General features: G+C 38.7%; 1 protein-coding gene across 1 annotated transcript in view; it reads right to left on the reverse strand.

The window, feature by feature from the left end:
- The window catches only part of LOC136864399 (thioredoxin reductase 1, cytoplasmic), a 228,547-nt gene that overhangs the window by 103,040 nt on the left and 102,857 nt on the right, over positions 1 to 22,650 (reverse strand). The window contains exon 5 of the mRNA XM_067141343.2: positions 4,453 to 4,604. Within this exon, the coding sequence (XP_066997444.2) occupies positions 4,453 to 4,604 (152 nt within the window). The remainder of the gene's footprint in view (positions 1 to 4,452; positions 4,605 to 22,650) is intronic.

Below are 22,650 nucleotides of genomic sequence, written 5' to 3' on the forward strand. Positions count from 1 at the left end.
CGCTTAAATTGACATGACAAATTAAACATTGAGCTTTTCCTTCGGTACTGAGAACAAAATATGAATCCACCCATAAAGGATTAAACAACATTTTTAACTAAGGTGAAACCAACTGCGCCACTGTCTGTTTTATGGGGAAGGAGTAGAACGGTGCTGCTGAGTGCAGCGCTGGTGCGCCCCAGCACTAAGTGCTCGAGTTGGAAAGGCCTGCATTAGACTCCGTATATATACATAATCCAATGACAAAACTTACTCATTCAAATTGAGTGATGTGCTCATGAGCTGTGTTATGAAGTGTGACGTGTCTTAAAGTAAAATTTTGCGTCTGGTGACATCACAATAGGTATAAATTGTTCAAGTTAGAATTACTTCTAATGACATTCACATTGGATAAAATAATATTTTGATGAATATCAAAATTCATCCCATTTGATTGGTCGAGTCTGTGGAAAGTACATCTATGAGAATTTCAGCATTCACTATAATCACAAATGTCAAACTAGTGCTATTGGTTAAAACCTACTAATTGGGTAATAAGATGATCCTGAGGAGAAATTGCCAGTTTTTTTTGACAGAGCTTCAATAGAGTTGATTGCCTGCGTTTAATTTATAAATTTCTATTGTTTTTCAGAAATTTGAAAATGAGGCGTGGTTAACTGACACTGTATATAAATTTGTTAATGGTGCCAATAAAGGTTATTGAAGATTGCATCTCCGGTAGCACCGTCACTGCTGACTAAAGCTCAACTAAAGCTAAAGCTGACTAAAGCTCAACTGAACTGTCTTATTGTAATTATACACATTATGAATGGGCTAACTTGATCCCATTTCACCACCTTACTGCGGTAACTTTCAACCACGATGATAGTCATTCCTACCTTTGCGCTATTTCTTGTATACTCTGGAGTAAAACAAACTGTAGTTTTATCCATAATTTGCTCCCCAGTACCCTTTTCCTTCATCTCACCAATCCCCAGTAATTTCATCTTATCTTTAGTCATTTCTTCAATTATTTCATTCTCTTCCCAGTAAGGAAGAGACATACACATACCTGCTAACTTTCCAAATGACCTATCAGTAAAATCCCAGTATGTCAAAATACACGGGAACCCAATGCATCGAAATGCAGTAAAACGCGACAAAATTCATGTATTTTCTTCACAACACATAATTTCAAGTTTAACAGCATTAATATAAAACATTACATGCAACCAATGTCATAACGAACAAAATATTTCACCTCAGTTAAATTAACACAAATATCTTTAAATGCATCAATGAAATCTGCTTACACAGTGTAATTTGTTTATGCACATAACTAATTAAAACTTTGAAGTAAAGAGTAGGTTGCTGCACATAATTACAGTATATGCACCCAAGTTATTTACATTATTTACTCCATCACACCTACATATCATCCTGATTTAACAGCAAGTTGGCTTGCTTTGCTTTCTTCAGAAAGTCAATAGAATACTTGTTTGTATAACATGCTTCAGAACTTCTGGTCTTCAAAATGGAAATGGCTTTCCAGAGTTCCATTGGACATCGATGACCTGAAGTGTGTCCTGTTCTTCTTAATCAAGTTAAAAATTTGTTCACACTCTGCATTACTATGTGATATGGTAAGAACAGACAGCATGAATCTAGAGATCTTGACATATTTATAACGTCAATCAGCTCCACGGATATTCAACAACTGTGCCCATTTTGAATCATTTGTAGCTTGGTTACTTATAACACTAGATAAGTCGTCTATCTGAAGAGACGCAAACCGGCTTTGTAGTTCATCACAGCATCATCTCTGGTTTAATTTTCTCTTTTACATAAAATAACGAGAAACTTCCCTAAAAGGGAATTAACAGAAAAAGTTGTGCTTCTTCAATGGCATCAAGTTTAGAAACCTCTGCATGTTTTAGCACATCGTTCTTAAAAGAGAACTTGTTAACCATTTAGTTACAGGCTGCACAGAAATAGTTTCTGACTGATGAGAAGAACAGGTTTGTGTTCATCTTGTAGCACCTTAACCAAGTTTGAGGTTTGAATGCCAATTACCAGCTCTTCATCATCCTTCTGATTCTGGATTGGGTGATATTGGACATCAAGCAATGCAGACCATTTAACTACACTTGGCTTGATGAATTTTGTGAGCATCTGTTTCCATAGATCCATCATTAATTCAAACAGTACATGGATATGTGGGGAAGAACTCTGAAGGACAGTATTGATCTTATCAAATGATACGATAGTCACATGTAAAAAAAGTACAAAATGCCATGTTTAGGTCTGAGGAAAGAAATAAACAGCTTTTCTTCACGAGATGGGGCCGATGACCTTTGATGTTAGGCCCTTTAAAACAACAAGCATCATCATCATCATCTCTTCACGAGATATAGTGGGATTCACGTTTCTGAGAACATGTGAGTCACGTTTGGAGGAACATGCCATTCTTTTGGCAGAAGATGAGGAGAGGAGGGAGGGAGAATCACACACTGTCTTCATTTGTTTGTCAGATCTACCGTGTCCTTTGGGAATAGTAAAAAAAAAAAAACTGGCAGAAACATTTGGAGCACACGCTACCACCTCATCCTTAAAAAATGAAAGAAGTGGATCCCACTGATCTAATAATCTGTCTAAACACCATCTTGTGCACACATGCTTGAACAACTTTGTTTCTTTTCCATGCATACTTTGAAATTTCTGAAGACGTTCTTTTCTTTTGGCACTCTTCTCCAAGCAATAGAAAATATCAACAAGAATCTCATCAGTTCTAACTGGTAAAGTTGGAGCAGCTTTTCCAGCAGCTAATTAGATGGCAGCTGCAACCAATACCAAAAATATCCTGATGAGCTTCTTTCAAAACTGCTCGAACTCCATTTTTCTGTCCAATCATAACAGGAGCATTGTCAGAACAGAATGCCAGACAATTCTTAATTGACACTATTTAATTCCAACTGCAATAATAGCAGCTTCCGTATGTTATGCCCTGTTGAATCCCTTCCCAATGCTGGTACCGATAATACAGTACTTAAAATACTTTCTCGAGAAGCATCATATAAAGTAATCACTATGGGATACAACTTGGAATCGGTATCATTGCTTCTATCTGCTGACGTAGAAAATGGACTATTCTGTAAACAAGTAACGATGCCTAATGTTGTGTTCCACTAAAAACGAATTAAACACCTGACCTTTATTTTCTGATTTTCTTCCTTAGATTTCAAATGACCAAGATGTTTAACACTCAGGTCATTTTAGCCGCCATGGGCTATGTTAATATCATGAGAGCACAGGTACAAAACGCAAATTTGTCACCTTTTCTAGATTTCAGTATACATAGGAAACTCAAAGAATACTCATTACCGATTACCGATAAAGTAGATCATAAGACAAAACGAGCAACGAACATTATTCACATTACTCCACAACTACATAACCTCAGCTTTGCAATACGTGGCAATAAATATGAAACAAATTACGCGACAAACATAATTTACAGGTTTCCTTTTCGTAACAACATAACGTATGCTTTGTAATTCATCGTGAAGGACAAACTATTTTTTATACAGAACGGTAAATATTATCAAACGATTCAATGCAAGGACGAAACGTATCCAGCGTACGGTTATCCGAGAGTCAGTTTCTTTCAACACAAACAAATCAATATCCATCGACTGGGATTCCGGACACGTATTCCCAGTCAAAGACTGTAACGATCGGATGAATATAAATCAGAGCGATGTATCGAATATTCCCTGGTCACACAGTGTGTATTGGTGGCATACGGAAGCTTATTCTGGCCCAAATTTTAAAAAGATGATCTTAGTACGTAAAATCATAAAATATTATAGTTTATCCATAAAACACTCTGTCTTTCTGTAAATTTTACGGACAAACCATAAAAGTTGGCAGGTATGCATACCAAATTCTAAAAATCACGTTCCTTTTCTTGCAGGGTCGTTACCACGTAATCTGTCTGGTTTCTTTCCTTTTATTGCTCTGGGTAAGTTATTTCATTCATTGTGGGTTATCAGCCCTACGCAAGCTATCTGGTGGGAGGGCTGCTCCCTTATGGCATTGAGACTAAAATATTTCTTTTCAGGTTTACTCCTGTAAGCCTGATGATTGCCTTAGCCTGGCATTTCCTCCAAGCCTTATGCTTCAGCCCCCCCCCTACTCGGGTGGCTGATTGCAGTGGTTTTTCTACTGGGTGATTGATGCACCATGTGAGTGAAGTGCATAGCTGACAAGTGTTGTTATTTTTTTGCATCTACATTTGGTGATGTAATTTACATATATTATGGTGCAGTCATTTTTCTTATTTTCCTGCCCCATTATTTGTCACTGTACAGGACACATTATAACGCGAGGGTTAAGTACATCCCGCAACAACTGCTTTATACAAGGCTTCTACTACATATGAGAATGGTACAAAGGTAATGAAAATGATCTTACTTTCAATTTATGAGGATCTGATGGATCACAGAATTGGGCATATGCATTGATGTATGTCACGGAGTTCTCGCGCAGGGTTTTGCGATATCCAAAATTGAGAGACTTTATGTAAGTCTGAATTTCATCCACCATTCTTGCCCAGTCATGCTTTACTGTAAATAAACAAACAATGTATTACTAAAGAAGTGGACAATATTTGATTACAAACAGAATGCAAACAACATCAAGGTACTGATAAACAATTTATCACACAGGTAAATTCAGGACACTACGGGGTAAAAAACTGCATAAGTTTAGCTGTGAAGAGCGGAATTACTTACTTCAACAACCCAAAAAATTCCTGATCAATGAAAACCACAAATCTTTAATGTAATTTGGCACATCAGATGTTACAAAATCTCTGATCCAGGAAATTATTCAAGACACACATTTTGGCATTTTTACACCGGAGTACAATGGATTCAAGAACTAGATAAAGAATTATTTCTCACTGAGAATCCTCTTTTTCAGAAGCAATATTACCATTTTATACAATTACAAGATATTAGAATCATTCCGTATTGACGGTTTTCACTTTACAATGGCGAAAAATGAAAGTATCCTCCTATTCAATACATCATATATTCCGTCATTAGACGGAGTAAACAAGTTCAGACATGTTTCGGCTCGTTTCAGCCATCTTCAGTGAAAAAATTAGGGGGGTTGGAAAAATTTACATAATATGAGTTGAAAAAATGCTATAAAACATAATGAAAGCGCAAATGAAAAAACAAACAAAAGAGAGCCTAGACGGAAACAAAATAGTACAAATATACAATATTTACATCAATATGCAGAGCAAAAAACAACTTAATGCGACAAAATTCAGTGAAACAGGTGTTAATTTGAAATAATAATTGATACTAAAAACTGCGTTAACCTAAGAAACAAGGGAACTCACTGAATTTTGTCGCATTAAGTTGTTTTTTGCTCTGCATATTGATGTAAATATTGTATATTTGTACTATTTTGTTTCCGTCTAGGCTCTCTTTTGTTTGTTTTTTCATTTGCGCTTTCATTATGTTTTATAGCATTTTTTCAACTCATATTATGTAAATTTTTCCAACCCCCCTAATTTTTTCACTGAAGATGGCTCAAACGAGCCGAAACATGTCTGAACTTGTTTACTCCGTCTAATGACGGAATATATGATGTATTGAATAGGAGGATACTTTCATTTTTCGCCATTGTAAAGTGATTTTATACAAATCACAAAATTCATGGGAGGACACCAGTTTTATGCATACATTAGTTTTACCTGCTTTTTGAATTTTCTAACTTGCTTAATAAACAGTAGAAGTCCGTTATAGAAAATTCATAAAAGGCAAAACATTTAATAGCTATAGCGGATTGTCATTACATCAGATTTTTCTGTAAAGTTGGGAAAAACTTCACACAGATTAAAATCAGTATGAAATGGCAATCAGTTCGTACATAACTTGCGTTTTCATGGAAGGTATCCAAACTACGGCCTACTAGTTAGTTATTTTTCGAATTTCAATACTACGTGAAAGCGTATTGTGGTATGCTTGTTGTTTTATAGAGCAGGCTGAAGTGGGGGGGATCAGTTGTGGCCCTGCCCCATGTGCGATGTTGACGTACCAGGTCTGTGACTCCCGCAGCTCAACCAACCCGACAGGGTTGGCCCAGCGCCTATTGGTCAGACACTGCTACAGTGACCGCTACATCGCTGTGGTCTTGTGGAATGTTGAAACAGTCCTCTGGACCGAGTTTTCCACATTTGGAGGATTCCACCGCTTCAAGAGGCCGATGAATTTCTAAGGGCTGGCTGCATGTATACAAGATAGGAGCAACTTGCCAGTGGGGAGTTTAGTGAACGAGTGGACTCGGTGAGTTGACTAAGAGCTCACATGAAGCTCAACCAGTGAGCAAACGAGAGTGAAGGTTGCAGTCAGTCGGTGCAAGTTACAGCCGGAGTTGAGTGGGGCAGTCCTTTGAAATGTTCATCTGTTTGAGCTGAAGACTAGTTCTGTTGCTTGTCGTCGCGCGTGTCTCTTGGGGCCGGTTGCTGTGAGTGAGTGTCATGTTCCGGCGCAGGGTGGAAGAGGACACTGGGTCTGAACAGAGGTCTTCTGGAGTGTGGGCAGTGAACATCTTCCGAAATGTCATGTGCGGGCTGCAAATTTTGGACTGTGCCAACTACAACCTGTGTGAACATGAGACTGTAGTACTTGTGAATGTAGTCTTTGTGTATTAGTGTAAATAAGCATTGAGTACAGAGAGAGAGCATACTGTGTAATCGTGTGTCATAAGTGTAAGTTGTGAGCTCGGTGATCCTATGTGTTAATGCGTAGTCTTAGTAACTACATAATAAATTTTAGAAGTAGAACGCTACCAGATTCTGTCTTCATTTATTTACCCAGCCAACATGTTAAAACTGGCGTCAGAAATGTGATGAACAGTGTGATAAACTAATGGATAAACTGGTACGGTAAAACTGGTGTTAAAATCTGGAATCTGGTAGCGTATTTTGGAAATCTTCAACTCTCTTTCAAAAGAGCGCACTTTGTTTTCTGACTAACTGTTTGCCCTTCAGTTCACTGAAATCGGATTTTGATTCGTCCTGGTTAGATGTTTGTTTGGATCTCATTTCACTGATGAGTTTGTCAAAGCTGCTTAGGAAAATCTGAACCTGTTCAGAATTCATTTTGTCACTCTCTGGAAATTTCTGAAGAGTGTCATCATACAGGACAACAACGAACTGGGAGGGAAGTAGTCCGAAGTTATGCTTGCAGATGTGGAGTCTGGAGTTTGAGGCCCAGCGTAAGAATACAATGGCCGTGGAGACACGAATGAAGCCTGTTAGCAGCGATGGCGGCTATGTGGTGTCGTGAAGGTGGAAACCTCATGGGATGACAGGATATCTTCCTGGAGAACACGCTGGACCCAGTTCGAGACTGGATTGACATCCGAGAAAAGAGCGGAATATCCAATCATCAGACTACTTGGACAGGAAGTGGAAGTACGACGCAGCTCCCAGCCATGTTCGACCTACGAGGAGGTTGTGAGAGAATTCGACAGGCGCGGCGGTGTCCAATTGAGAGAAGTCTACCAAGGCCAGCTGCAGGAGAGGACTCAGAGCGCTGATAGAATGCTGCAGGTATTCAACGCCAAGAATGAGCAACCAGGTGACGTATAAGGACTTCAAAATTGCTTCACATCATACGTTAGTTTCATTTGACATCACTAATATGTATCTAGTATTCCCATTAAAGAAACTACAGCCATTGTCAACAACAACCTAACACAACACAGCAATAAGAGTACACTTGAAACAGAATAATATATGAATATCCTATAATTTGTTCTTACTAATAATTATTATTTTACTTTCACTGATGTAATTTATAAGTAATACTGTCTTCCCACGGGTTCGCCGGCCTCGAGGATCTTAGCGGAGATATATCTGGATCATTTTGAGTACACTAATATCAGTAATATACCACCCCCACTCCCACAGCGCAACAGCCCCGAAGGGCCATGGCCTACCAAGCGACCGCTGCTTAGCCTGAAGGCCTGCAGGTTACAAGGCATCGTGTGATGAGCACGACGAATTCTCCCAGCAGTTATTCTTGGCTTTCTAAACTGGGCCCACCATGTCACCATCAGATAGCTCCTCAATTGTAATCACCTGAGTGGACCTCGAATCAGCCCTCAGATCAAGGTAAAAATCCCTGACCTGGCCGGGAATCGAACCCGGGGCCTCTCGGACATATTCTGAGTCATGGCCTTCCTTGTGCTCAGGCGGTTAAGGCTATACAATCCACCGGTGGTCCCTAACCTGTTAAGAGGAGAGATCCTCGCTTGGACTATGTGTAAGTAGGGTAGCATCCTGCTTCACGAATTTACCAAGCTCAGAAAATTTTAAGGAAGCCTCGAACCTATGGGAGTAACGGAGTCCCACTCCCATTTGACAGGCGAGGGACTCCTTGGAAACAACTTGGCGAACAAAATGGAATTCAATGTGGAGCTATCAAAATTAATGGGGCTTACGGAAGACAGAAAGTAGAACTGGCTGAGTCAGCACAGAGGATGCATCTGGATGTGCTAGGAGTAAGTGATATTCGGATCAGGAGATATAAGGAGGAAGAGCTAGGAGATTATAAAGTGTACTTGACGGGTGTTAAAAAGGGAAGGGCAGAGTCTGGGGTAGGGCTGCTCATCACAAATGCTATTGCACGCAACATAGTTTCTGTTAGGCGCGTAAATTCACCATGTGAGGGTGCGGATGAGGATGAAATTGACAAGTTTAATGAAGCATTGAGCGACATCGTAGTCAGGGTCAACAGGAAGGATAGGATAGTGCTATGGGCGATTTCAATGCGAGATTTGGAAATAGAACTGAAGGGTACGAAAGGGTGATTGGTAAATGTCGGGAAGATATGGAAGCTAATGGGAATGGGAAGAGTTTGCTGGACTTTTGTACTAGTATGGGTTTAGCAGTTATGAATACATTCTTCAAGCATAAGGCTATTCACCGCTACACAAGGGAGGCTAGGGGTACCATATCCATAATAGACTATATCCTAACCGACTTCGAATTCAGGAAATCTGTTAGGAATGTAAGGGTTTTGGGGGGATTTTTCGATGAAACAGACCACTATCTGATCTGTAGTGAACTAAGTATCTCTAGGCCTAGGATAGAGAAATGTAAATGAATACGGATAGAAAATTCCCAGGACAGGGAAATTAGGCAGAAGTACATGGAGAAATGTCGCGAGTCTTGTGTCCCTGCCTTTATTTGCTTCCTGGACTACAAAAAGGCCTTTGATTGTGTTATGTGGGATAAGTTGTGGCAGGTGCTAAAGGAATTTGGGGTTTCACTGCATTTAATATAGTTATTGAAAGGTCTGTATAAAAACCATGCAGCAACCATTAACGTGGATGGTGATCTCTCAGGAATTTTCAATGTGACAAATGGAGTAAGGCAAGGTTGTATACTATCACCACAACTCTACAACATCTATGCAGAGTGTCTCATCAAAAGAGCTCTCAATGGCTGGAATGGTGGAATCTCGATTGGTGGCAGAAAAATAAACAACCTGCGCTTTGCAGATGACACATCCCTCATCGCTGGAAGTGAAGAGGAACTTTCAGACCTGCTTACAAGGGTGAAGAACACTAGTCTTCAGTATGGTCTAGAGATAAACATCAAAAAGACCAAACGAATGGTAGTTGATCGGCAAGGTCAAATCCAACTTACAGGATGCCTAAAGGACCTGGATATAGTAAAGGAATTTCTATACCTGGGGTCAGTCATCAATAACACGGGAAGCTGTGATAAAGAGGTAAAAAGACTTACTGTCTTAGGTCGTGCTGCAATGGCTAAACTTACTAAGATCTGGCAGAACCGGGCAATATCAAAAGCAACGAAGAAGCGCTTGGTAGAATCACTAGTGTTCTCCGTCTTTTTGTACGGCTGAGAGACATGGACCGTGATTGCTAAAGACAAAAAGCGCATTGATGTCTTTGAGATGTGGTGTTGGCAGAGAATGCTATGTGTAACCTGGACAGAAAGAAGAACTAATGTTTCCATTCTGGATGAACTCTGGGTCAAGAAACATCTATCTTTCCGTGTGAGTGAGTATTACCTCCAGGTCCTTGACCACATTTTCAGACGAGACGGAGAGGAACTTGGAAAAGATCATTTTACAAGGCAAAATCAAAGGCAGTAGACCACAAGGAAGAACAGCAAGTAGATGGATAGATCAGGCGAAGAAGATCACTGGTCTACCACTTCAGATCATATTAAAGAAATGTGAAAACCGCTCGGGATGGTGACATCTCGCCAAGGTTGGAACACGGAAATGATAGAGTTATGAGGTCACGACACCCAGTAATGAGCATAATGACTGATGATGATGACATAGATGTAATTAGTAGGAAGTTCCGAACAGTGGACAGTAAGCAGGTTCAGGATATAGAAAGAGGATGGGTGGCATACAGGGATGCTGTAGTAGAAACAGCAAGGGAATGCCAAGGAACAACTGTGTGTAAAAATGGGAAAATCTTGGTGGAATGATGAAGTGAGAGCAACATAAAAAGAGGCTTACCAGAAATGGGTCCAAACAAGGGCTGGTGGAGACAGGGACTTGTACATAGATGAAAGAAACAGAGTGAAACAAATAGTTGTTGAATCCAAAAAGAAGTCGTGGGAAGATTTTGGTAATAACCTGGAAAGGCTAGGTCAAGCAGCAGGGAAACCTTTCTGGACAGTAATAAATAATCTTAGGAAGGGAGGGGAAAAAGGAAACGAACAGTGTTTTGGGTCATGCCAGTGAACTCAAAATAGATCCCAGGGAATCACTGGACAGGTGGAAGAAATATTTTGAAATACTTCTCAACTTAAAAGGAAATCTTCATGGTGGTGTCGCAAACAATGGAGCTCATGGGGAGGAGGAAAATGATGGTGAAATTACGCTTGAGGAAGTGGAAAGAATGGAGAATAAACTCCATTGTCATAAAGCAGCAGGAATGGATGACATTAGACCTGAAATGGTGAAGTATAGTGGGAAGGCAGGGATGAAATGGTGTCATAGAATAATAAGATTAGCATGGAGTGTTGGTAAGGTACCTTCAGTTTGGACAAAAGCAGTAATTGCACCTATCTATAAACAAGGGAACAGGAAGGATTGCAACAACTATCAAGGTATCTCACTGATTAGTGTACCAGGCAAAGTATTCACTGGCATCATGGAAGGGAGGGTGCGATCAGTCGTTGAGAGGAAGTTGCATGAAAACCAGTGTGGTTTCAGACCCCAGAGAGGCTGTCAGGATCAGATTTTCCGTATGCGCCAGGTAATTGAAAAATGCTACGAGAGGAATAGACAGTTGTGTATATGTTTCGTAGATCTAGAGAAAGCATATGACAGGGTACCGTAGGAAAAGATGTTCACCATACTGGGGGACTATGGGATTAGGGTAGATTATTAAAATCAATTAAAAGCATTTATGTTGACAATTGAGCTGCAGTGAGAATTGATGGTAGAATGAGTTCTTGGTTCAGGGTACTTACAGGGGTTAGACAAGGCTGTAATCTTCCACCTTTGTTGTTCGTAGTTTACATGGATCATCTGCTGAAGGTACAAAGAGGCAGGGAGGGATTCAGTTAGGCGGAAATGTAGTAAGCAGCCTGGCCTATGCTGACGACTTGGTCTTAATGGCAGATTGTGCCAAAAGCCTGCAGTCTAATCTCTTGCAAGTTGAAAATAGGTGCAATTATTCATTAGCCTTTCGAAGACTAAATTGATGTCAGTAGGTAAGAAATCTGAGAGAACTGAATGTCAGATTGGTGACACAAAGCTGCAACAAGTAGATAATTTCAAGTATTTAGGATGTATGTTCTACCACAGGATGGTAATATAGTGAGACTGAATAAAGGTGCAGTAAAGCTAATGCAGTGAGCTCGCAGTTGCGATCAACAGTATTCTGTAAGAAGGAATTCAGCTCCTGGTCCAAATTGTCTTTACATCGGTCTGTTTTCAGACCAACTTTGCTTTACGGGAGCGAAAGCTGGCTGGACTCAGGATATCTTGTTCATAAGTTAGAAGTAACAGACATGAAAGTAGCAAGAATGATTGCTGGTACAAAGAGGTGGGAGCAATGGCAGGAGGTTACTCTGAATGAGGAGATAAGGGCTAAGTTAGGAATGAACTCTATGGATGAAGCTGTACGCATAAACCGGATTCAGTGGTGGGGTCATGTGAGGCGAATGGAGGAAGATAGGTTACCTAGGAGAATAATGGACACAGTTATGGAGGGTAAGAGAAGTAGAGGGAGATCAAGACGATGCTGGTTAGACTCAGTTTCTAATGATTTAATGGTAAGAGGTATAGAACTACTGTAAATGAGGCAACATTTAGTAAATGTACAGAGGCTTGCAGACTGAACGCTGAAAGGCATAACGGTCTAGTTTTCATTCAAATCCACTTGACCGTTTATCAAATGTCTAATGTGTGGACTTCTAATGTGTACACTACCGGTAGTGTATTTTATGTGTTTGTATATGTAGCCTTAACTCAGGAGGTTTAACCCCCCTTCCCTCACTTTTCATATATGATGTCACTATGACCTAATGCTAATTTCATGATTAATAGCTAAGGATGAGTGTTATGTAGGTTCGAAACTAGCAAAAAAAAAAAAGTAAGCTGTATTGATTAGTTGGATAATAAACTAAAGCTTTTGTAAAAAGTACAACCATGTGACGTTAAATGTGGACGAGCCGCCCCAAGATGACACAAAGCATGAGGTGGCTGACACCTGAGGTAAGCTCCGTTGCACCGAGATCCGTCCAGGTTGGATGCTCGGCAGGGAGCAGAACCACGAGGAGGCTCTGACAATATCTCAGGAGATGGAGGCAGTGACAGCACCAAGGCAGCTGGAGGGACCCCCTCTATGAGACTGAGCACCAATGGAGTCCGAACCGACGACAAACAAACGAGGGTGCCACCTGACCAAGACACTCGTTCCAGCTCGAAGATGACACATAACTGAAAAGTTGTATTATCACCCCACAGACTCCTGTTGCAAATGTTTCAGTTTTCTTATTCAAGCATATATCCGTATATGTATCATAACAGCACCAGTAGAGAAATGAAGACCTTCTCGCTATAAATTTACATGGGAATAGCCATCCCAAAATTTAACCAGACGTGAGAAAATATAAACTAATTTGAAATCAGTGATGCACTCTGCCATATCTTGAGGTGTATCACATTCTTATTTAAATTCAGTATATAGCATTAAAATTAAGCGATCGTTTACTTCATCCTTTATTTCTAACGAGTTAACAACTGCTGATATAGATGCTGATTTCCATATGGAACCTGAAATATTTGTCCTGAATGAGTACATTTATATTGGTATTATTAACAACTGCTATCGCCCATGCTATTTACACATTTATTTTGAAAACATGTTCTCTTTCATTTCAAATTTTCTTTACAGAAGAGCAGTCAACAGGTATTACTAATTGACTCCAACATCGCCTTCGAACGTCTATGAAAAAGCTCCCTCGTGCACATAGCGAGAAAACAATACTGAACATGATAGATCGAATTGTGTGACAAATGTTTCAGTTTTCTTATTCAGAGTCACCTAACCTAACTTAACCGTATATGTATCATTAAAACAGCACCAGTAGAGAAATGACTACCTTCTCGCTATTAATTTACATGGGAATAGCCTTTCTGAAATTAAATCAGACGCAAGAAAATATAAACTAAGTTCGAAATCAGCGATGCACTCTGCCATATCTTGAGGTGTATCACATTCTTGTTTAATTTCAGTATATAGCATTTTAATTAAGTGATCATTTACTTCAGCCTTTATTTCTAACGAGTTAACAACTACTATCGGCCATGCTATGTACACATGATATGATCAGTTCAATATTAAAGTGAAGAGACTCGTATATAAAGCCACAGAACAACGCAGGAGAGAAAATGTTTTGGCAATTTCTGCAGAAGACTAGCATACCACACATGAAGCTACCCCCAATTGCCAGCAACATTTGTTTTGTTTTGTTTTTTCGAGCAGGAAAGGTAGCAGACCTATATCCTACACTCTTAACTTCAATGGGCTATAATAAGACTTATTGTTATATTGCGGGAAAATTTCTGTTACAATAAATAAAGCAAATAATTAGAGTGTGTTTTTTGGGACAACAATTATAATTGTGTCCGTGTGCAATAGCGGTCTAACCAATCTCAGCATAATTTCTTAGGTTTATGAATGAAACCTACAACCTGTTTTCCAGTCTTTGACTGGGTCAGGGATCTTAGGTTTATATAGATTTTAAATGCCAAAAGGCCCTCCCTCTATTTTCTGGGCTAATGGTTGTTTTTAATCTTTAAAAATTGAGGACGTTAGAAGGGCTTGAAATTCTTCTGAAAATACAAATACAGTTTCTCTCTTGTGCAGAAGCGGTCGACTTGTAGGCAAGTGCTGCATTCTAAGGGAACTAACAGAAACTAATAGGGGCAAAAGATAAACATGGGTCGACGCCCAAACAAATAGCATAAAAAACAACAGAAAATAATACCCAACAACCAATGGGATATGCTGCTCTGATCATATGATCCAAATGTTATGGCTGATACTGCAAATCTCCTGTCTAATATTAATAATTAATTAGTTCAGTTTTTAAGTTTAACTAACTACTTTTATGGGTTTCTGAGATACCAAGGTACTGGAATTTTGTCCTGAAGTAGTTCTTTTACATGACAGTAAATCTACTGATATGAGGCTGAAATATTTGTGTACCTTCAAATACCACCAGACTGAGCCTTGATAGAATCTGCTAAGTTGGGCTCAGAAGATCAGCACTCTACCATCTGAGCCACTCAGGCTGGCTGTAACCCTATGGATTACTTCAGCACCTGCACCTGGCAAGCCAAAGATGTCCTCGGACACTCCTGGCACTAAAAGCCATACGCCATTTCATTTCATTTTTCACTTCAGCCTGTTTTTTTTTTCTTCTTGCGGTTTAATGCTGCACTATCATATCCAAGGTTTTCGGTGATGCAAGGATGGGAAAGGGCTAGGTTTGGGAAGGTAGTGCCCGTGTGAAAATGGGAAAACACTGAAAACCATCTTCAGCGACTATCTTCTGAATGCAAGCTCACAGCTATGGGATCCTAACCGCATGGCCAACTCGCTCGGTGATGACCTCAGTGATGAAGACGCATCAAATAAAGTAACATTAATAAAACAATACCAGCCAAGACTAATCTCTTGGTAGTATTCAAAAATATTAAAATATGCCACAGAAAAGATCAGTGTTTTCATGTTTGATGAGAAAAACTTAAGACGGGATTAAAGTGAAGGATGCCCTTAAACTTCAACTTTGATTCAGAGAGTTTCCACCTTTTCATACTTTTATTTTGCCCTATATATATATACACTAGCTGATGTACCCGTGCTTCACTACGGAATTCTCAGAAAGACAGTTTTTGTGGTTTTCCCTACTGAAGTCAACATAGGTCATTACTCGTTATAATGACGTCAGAAGGAACGTCGCGATTAAAAGCAATGTTATAATATAAAATATTCGATCAAATGAAAAAAACACACATTTTCTCACTTTTAACGAACAGTACTATGCTGCCGATCTAACAGTCCAAGGTTCCGGGGCTGGAATGATCAGGCCGCAGACAACCGCGAACACGCCTCTGTCATTATTCCGTCAAATGTACAAACTGCTCATTCTAATCAGTGCCTCAGAGTAGGGATTGAATAGCTGGAATGCGGTGATGAACCAGTGTGTTATGTACCAGTAGTATCAGAAAATTTATGAACCAGACGAAAGGAATGGCATGCTAAAAAAGAGAGAGATCTAACTCCCCAGCTACTTCCTCCCAATATTAAGGCAGGCTGTTATACTCAGTAAACAGCAGTAATCCCATCTATTGCAGCAGAAGACACAAAGCACATCACAACAAACAATGGTCAAAGTAATGTTATTGCTGATCAGCTTTTTATATTGTAGGCCTTCACAATAAGTTTCCTTCTGACTCTGTGATATTAGGGCATCTAATAAAATTATCTATCGTGTAGACTATAGTTCCTTATTCCGACTTTACATACCAATTTTCATTAACAACTGTTAACCCATTTTCTTACGATTCAGCACTGATATGGGCTTAGCAACAAAAATTCAAATTCATGAATATCTCTATTATAATAGCCAGTAGGGTAAAAATGTACAAGACATAAATGATTGGAAATTTAATATATAACTTTAGTTATGTAGTATTTATCAACAGGACCAATAATAACAAATATTCGAGAATTAAATTTTAGGCCTTCCCCTAAACTACCATTTCACCTAGCATAAATAAAATTATTTATGGCCTAGATTTTAGCAACTTATTCCCCAGCTCTACATACCGATTTTCATTAGATTCTCTTCAGTCATTTTCTCGTGATACGCATACATATACAGACAGACAGACAGACAGACAGACAGACAGACAGACAGACAGACAGACAGACAGACAGACAGACAGACAGACAGACAGACAGACAGAAATAGAGGAAATTAAAAAGGGCATTTCCTGGTTACTATGGACATGACTGATATAGAAATACAATTTTTTTAAATTCTCAGCAATGTACACACAAAACTCTTATTTTCTATATATACAGATATACAATATAACAAATTGTGCGAATCGTTAGCTGAATGGTCAGCGTACTGCCCTTCGGTTCAGAGGGTCCTGGATTCGATTCCCGTCCGGGTCGGGGATTTTAATCGCTTTTGATTAATTCTTCTGGCTCGGGAACTGGGTGTTTGTGTATGTCCCAACATTTTCCTCTTCATTATCACACAACACACCACACTACCAACCACCACTTAAACACACAATAGTTATTACATCCCTCCATATAGGGTTGGCGTCCGGAAGGGCATTCGGCCGTAAAACAGGGCTAAGTACACATGTGCGACACAGTTCGCACCCGCGACCCCACAGGTGTGGGAAAAAGCAGTGGAAAAAGAAGAAGATATATAGCACATTATATACATATGCACAAATGCTGATTTAGGATGTTTTGTCTCGTTAGGAGACATCTTCAGCTAAAATTAATATCTAAAATTGACATAGGCAGTTAAAACATATAAGGAACACTTTGAAAGTCATCAAAACATTTATGTCACTTGTGTTTTGCTTATTCTTAACGTTTATGATTTCTATTTTTTTCTTCTTCGAATTTGAAGTGAAGAGTTCTTATGTCCTTGACACCACTGTGATAAAATGATTAAATGTTTTATTTGGTATTAAAGACCCCCTAATGTATAAACTGCTAATGGTTTTTCATTTTCCTAAAGGTAAATTTTCCTAAAGGGACCCTTTTTGGTTGGCAGGGGAAACACCTCTCTACAATAGGTGAGTTTGAAGTTCGTTATTTGGTGGTGTCTTATCTGTCAATAAGATGTTATTTTGTTAAATAGCCACCAGCTACACATACGAGAACTAAAGGCACTGTGATAGTACATATATCACACCCCAGAATTATATGTAGAAGTTAGAGATATTATTGTCAGTATTCGATTTTTTAATTATTATTATTATTATTAGTATTTCATTTATATATTTTGCCATTTATATTGGTAAGCTGGAAGATATCCACATATGTAGGTATGAGTAATTTGTTTTGCACGAGTGGGAAAAGATTGCTTTAAGAACTCTGGTAATTTGAATGAGTCATCTGGCTACCCCAGTGTTTGTTGATGTACTTGTGTCAGGAAATTCCATTAGTCATGTATATATCCCAGCCTGATGAGATGAGCTTGTTGTACCAGGGAAATTTGATGATTCATGTAAAACTTCCGAGTGTTTGTTTATAACTTGGGAGAAAGAAGAGGTTTACTCATGATTGGCTGGCAAGCACCAATCCAGACGTATCATCTGAGAGGAGGGGGATGTTGATGTCTATAAAGGTTGATCATACGGCGGCAACGAAGAGATTGTAAGAGACATTGTAAGGGTGATTGTAGAGGTGATTGTAAAGGAACGAGAAGGAAGATAACTACAGCTACAACTACAACTGAGGCACTGTACGGGAAGGAAGTGGTGCTGATACACGGTACTGGAGTGACACGGCTGCAATGGACTGGACTTCAAACGTTCGTGGAGCGTAGTCTAGTTATGTTCGTGGAAAGTGGCTGATTGTGGAGAGTGCTTGTGCATTAAGTATTGTAGCACTTGTGGCGGCCTAGCATTATATGTTGGTGAAAACTATCTCAGACTTTCCATAAATTTATGTTGAGGATCGACAGACGTGTGTATATATCTTTACAAGTGTTAAAATATGTGAACACAGTAGTACAAGGTACAGTATCTGTGTGATGTGATAACTGCCGATTATGAGAATCGGTAAGTCGAATTGATATAGAGACAGTGAAGGGTATTTATCTTCATACATGTACATTGTTCATCGGACTATTTACAAATGGTAGCTTAGTTCTCGCTTTCGTTTTCCCACGATTTTCATTATTATTGTTGTTGTAAATATGGAGTCTTCCAGCAATATTTTGTGTGTGTATTATATGTATAATGTTGTATGTTGATGAGGTGCTCATGCACGGAATTTGTTAAGAATATAGTTAGCTATTTTAGAATCAGTGTTATTGATGAACCTAGGTGCAGTTCCTACCTAATTAGTCGTTTTCAGGAGGTTAGGTAAGGCCTGCAGCAGATGTACCAGTACGCAGCATTATGTACACGCCCTGGGATATAAAGTTTATCATGCTCTTATCTAAATTCGAGGGATCCATTCTGGTGAACTCTGGCGCCCATACTACGGACATTTCGGTTAATTATGCTTATTAATTTTATTAAGTTTTTGAGTAATTTTATTTATATATTTTTTATTCATAATTTTATTTATTATGGTAGCTATCAAAAAAATATTTCAATTGGCTTCCCAACGTGTGGCTGTATGATTGGTACATCTGTTAGGCTTATAAGCGTAGGTGCACTTGTCAGGTGTGGTTGGAATTCTGCGAACTATGTCAGTGAAGTGTTTTATATGTATGTGATATGTCTGTTGGAGTATGAAGAAATGTTGTAGCGAGTCGAGTATTATACGACTGAGAAATAGAGAGGTTGTTAAAGTTGTTGGTACTATGAATCAGGATAAGAGAAGTCAAAAGAATTCCACCACATTGAGTCTATCGAATTTAAGTGAGAGTAGCGAAATGGCTGATAGTAAGATAGATCAATCGGCAACGATGGGTGAGGAACCGAGTAACCCGTCTCAAACTCAGAATGTAGGGGATCAAGGGGAGACCTTAACTCTTAATATGCTTCAATCACTATTTAATCAGTTCAGTAAAGAGTTGAAGGGTGAATCAGTAAGAGTGATGTATTGTCCAGTAAAATCAATAATAATAATGTTGAATTGTCCAGTAAGATTGATAGCCAGAGTAAAGAGTTAAATTCAGTGAGTGTTGAATTAAATGCTGTTAACAGTAAAATCGATAATAATAATGTTGAATTGTCCAGTAAAATCGATAATAATAATGTTGAATTGTCTAGCAAGATTGACAGTCAGAGTATTGTCTAGCAAGATTGATAGTCAGAGTAAAGAGTTGAAGAGTGAATTGAGTTTTTTAAGTAATGAAATATACAGTATTAATAGTGAATTAAATTCAGTTAGTACGGAATTGTCCAGTAAGATTGAGAATCAAAGTAAGGAGTTAAATTTAGTGAGTGTTGAATTGTCTAGTAAAATTGATAGTTTAAGTAGTGCTGTGAATGGTAGAATAGATGAATTGAACCAGAAGTTTGACCATCAAAGCAGGGAAATTCAGGAAGTCAATAATAAGGTAGAAGCTCAATGCTTGGAATTGACTGAGAAAATTGAATGCCGATTTAATGTAGTTAGGAAAGAATTTGTTGAAAATAGCAAGGAATGTGATAAGAGAATAAAAATAGTGGAAGGTAAAGTAGAAGAAATAGATAGAATTAAATCCAATCAGAACTTTTTAGCGAAGCGTATAGATGAGAAGAATGAGAAATTGGAGAAAGACCTTAAGTCGGTAAAAGATGACCTCAAGTCAGTAGAAGGAAATGCCAGAATGGTAGTTCAAGAAGGAATTAAAGCATGTCATGTAAAGTTAAGGCAGGAGATCAGTCAAATCCAAGTAGGTAGCAGCATATGTAATAGGTACGTATCTTGTACGAAGGACTCTGAATTACCCAAGTTTAATGGTCGGCAGTTTAATCCGATGGAATTCTTGAAAACGGTGGAGAAACGGTTTTCCAAGAATCTTGACGATGGTTTGATCGAGTGGAGTATGGTTGATGAGATGTTGGATATTGCATTTGTTGGAGAAGCGAGATCCTGGTTTCAAGTTTATAGACAGGGTATTTAGAGTTTTAGGAATTTAGGGAGAAATTTAGTTCTAAATTTTGGAGTGATGCTATTCAGGGAAGGGAAAGAGATCGCATGCTATTTGGCAAATATAGACCTCAGGAAGGTATGTCTATGACGGAATATTTCTTGGCGCATGTTCTGATCAGCCAGAATATTGAAGGTCTAGCATCGGAGAGAGATACGGTCCGCCAGATGTTGAGGCATTTTCCTGAGAAGGTCGGATTAGCTGCATGTATGCAGAATATTGTTACGATCAAGGAATTAGAGCAGCTGTTAGAGAGGTTTGATGCTTTGGAAGGGCAGGGGAGGACTAGGCAAAGTGAAGGTAGGAATTACGGGGATAATGGGAGACAAGGTAATCAGCTAGGGGAAGATAGGAATAATCAGAATTTCAGTCATTCTAGGCAAGGGAATCAGGGTGGTAATTCTGGAAGGGGAAACAGACAGTCTAATCAGGGAGATAATCACCAGGAATATTTTGGTAGAAGACTTAATCAAGGGGAATCAGAAAGTAGGGGGCGTACGGATCAAAGACCTCCAGATCAAGTGCAGAGACAAGATAATAGTGAACAGTCCACGTCAAGTAATTTAAACCGGAATCGGACTTCTTAGTTGGGTCAGATAGGCAGTCCGATACCGAAATTCCTATTCACGTGATGAAACAGGTAAGTTACGAGGTAGACGTGAAGGAGGAATTATTGTATGACGCTGTGTTTTGTGTTCAGGGAGATTTTGAGAATAGGGGGCGTGATGAAGGTAAGAAAGATGTGTCGGATGTCTTACTTTGTGCTAGTGGTGATGGTAATAGCGGTGTTGCGATCGATAATCTTGTGGAAGTTTCTGAAATTGAAAGCGAAGTTTTTTGTGAAGTTGATGAAGGTTGTTTTGTGAGTGAAGAGTGTTTACAGAGTATACATCATGAGGATGTTTTTGTTGACTTAAGTGTACGTGAGGAAAGTAAAGTTAGGTCCATTATGTGTGAAAATGGTGACTTTGAGAGTAATGAAACTTCTGATAAGAGAGTCGAAAGTAGCAGAGTTGTTGGCATGAAAGTAGTGCAAGTGGGAGCTGATATGGAAGGTGGTGAAGATGGATTAATTGTTGGGTCATTAAGTAGTAATGACAGCTATTTCAAAGTGTATTATGGTAAGAATTTCAGTAATAGAGTGAGCGTGTGTGAAAATGAAAGAAAGTCTTTTCAAGCGAGTGTGTAATGTTTTATTTAATTCTGAGAGATGTGTGAATGATGTGAATAACGTGCTGAGTGATAGCGATGTGGAATGTGTGAAAAAGTATGTGATCTGTTTGCTTGCATTAATTATGGTTTTCTGGAAGAGTAAACGTAGTGAGATTCCCGCGCATTTCAGAAAGAGGGATTTCCTTTTTATGAATGTTCCGAATGAAAGTTTGTATAATTCTTGTGTGACTGGATGGGATGAATGTTTGTGTGTGAGATAGAGTGTATTCTAGACGTAGTTAGTTTTTATTACGGTAAGCATTCCTTGCTTATCGATGCCAATGTTAAGTTCATGTATAGTTTTTTATTTATATCAGGGTCCGTATACTGTGGACAGTAGAATAGGCAAGTGTGCTTATAGGCTCCTAACCGCTGACAACAAGGTTCTTGGAACATTTAATATCTATAGCCTTCGCAGATATAAGAGATAGGATCTGCACCTTGGATGTATATTATCAATTATGAGTTATGTGTACAGTAGTAAGAAGGGATTGTGTTCAATGCTATATGAAACAATCAGAGTTGTGTGTATATAGACATATTATTATTATTATTATTATTATTTTTGGACAAATTGTATTTCGTGTGTGCGAATACAATGCAGTAGACGCAATGTATATATCATTATTACAGTAAATTATGTGTTCAGTTATGTCATTATAAGGTTATGTATGAAGTTATGTTTTATGGTGAATCATAATATGTGATATCATCAATTCACCAAGGGGGCGTTATGTGATAGTACATATATCACACCTAGGAATTATATGTAGAAGTTAGAGATATTATTGTCAGTATTCGATTTTTTAAAATTATTATTATTATTATTAGTATTTCATTTATATATTTTGCCATTTATATTGGTAAGCTGGAAGATATCCACATATGTAGGTATGAGTAATTTGTTTTGCACGAGTGGGAAAAGATTGCTTTAAGAACTCTGGTAATTTGAATGAGTCATCTGGCTACCCCAGTGTTTGTTGATGTACTTGTGTCAGGAAATTCCATTAGTCATGTAT

This window comes from Anabrus simplex, chromosome 2, assembly GCF_040414725.1.
Source record: "Anabrus simplex isolate iqAnaSimp1 chromosome 2, ASM4041472v1, whole genome shotgun sequence".
In the NCBI taxonomy this organism is placed as follows: domain Eukaryota; kingdom Metazoa; phylum Arthropoda; class Insecta; order Orthoptera; family Tettigoniidae; genus Anabrus; species Anabrus simplex.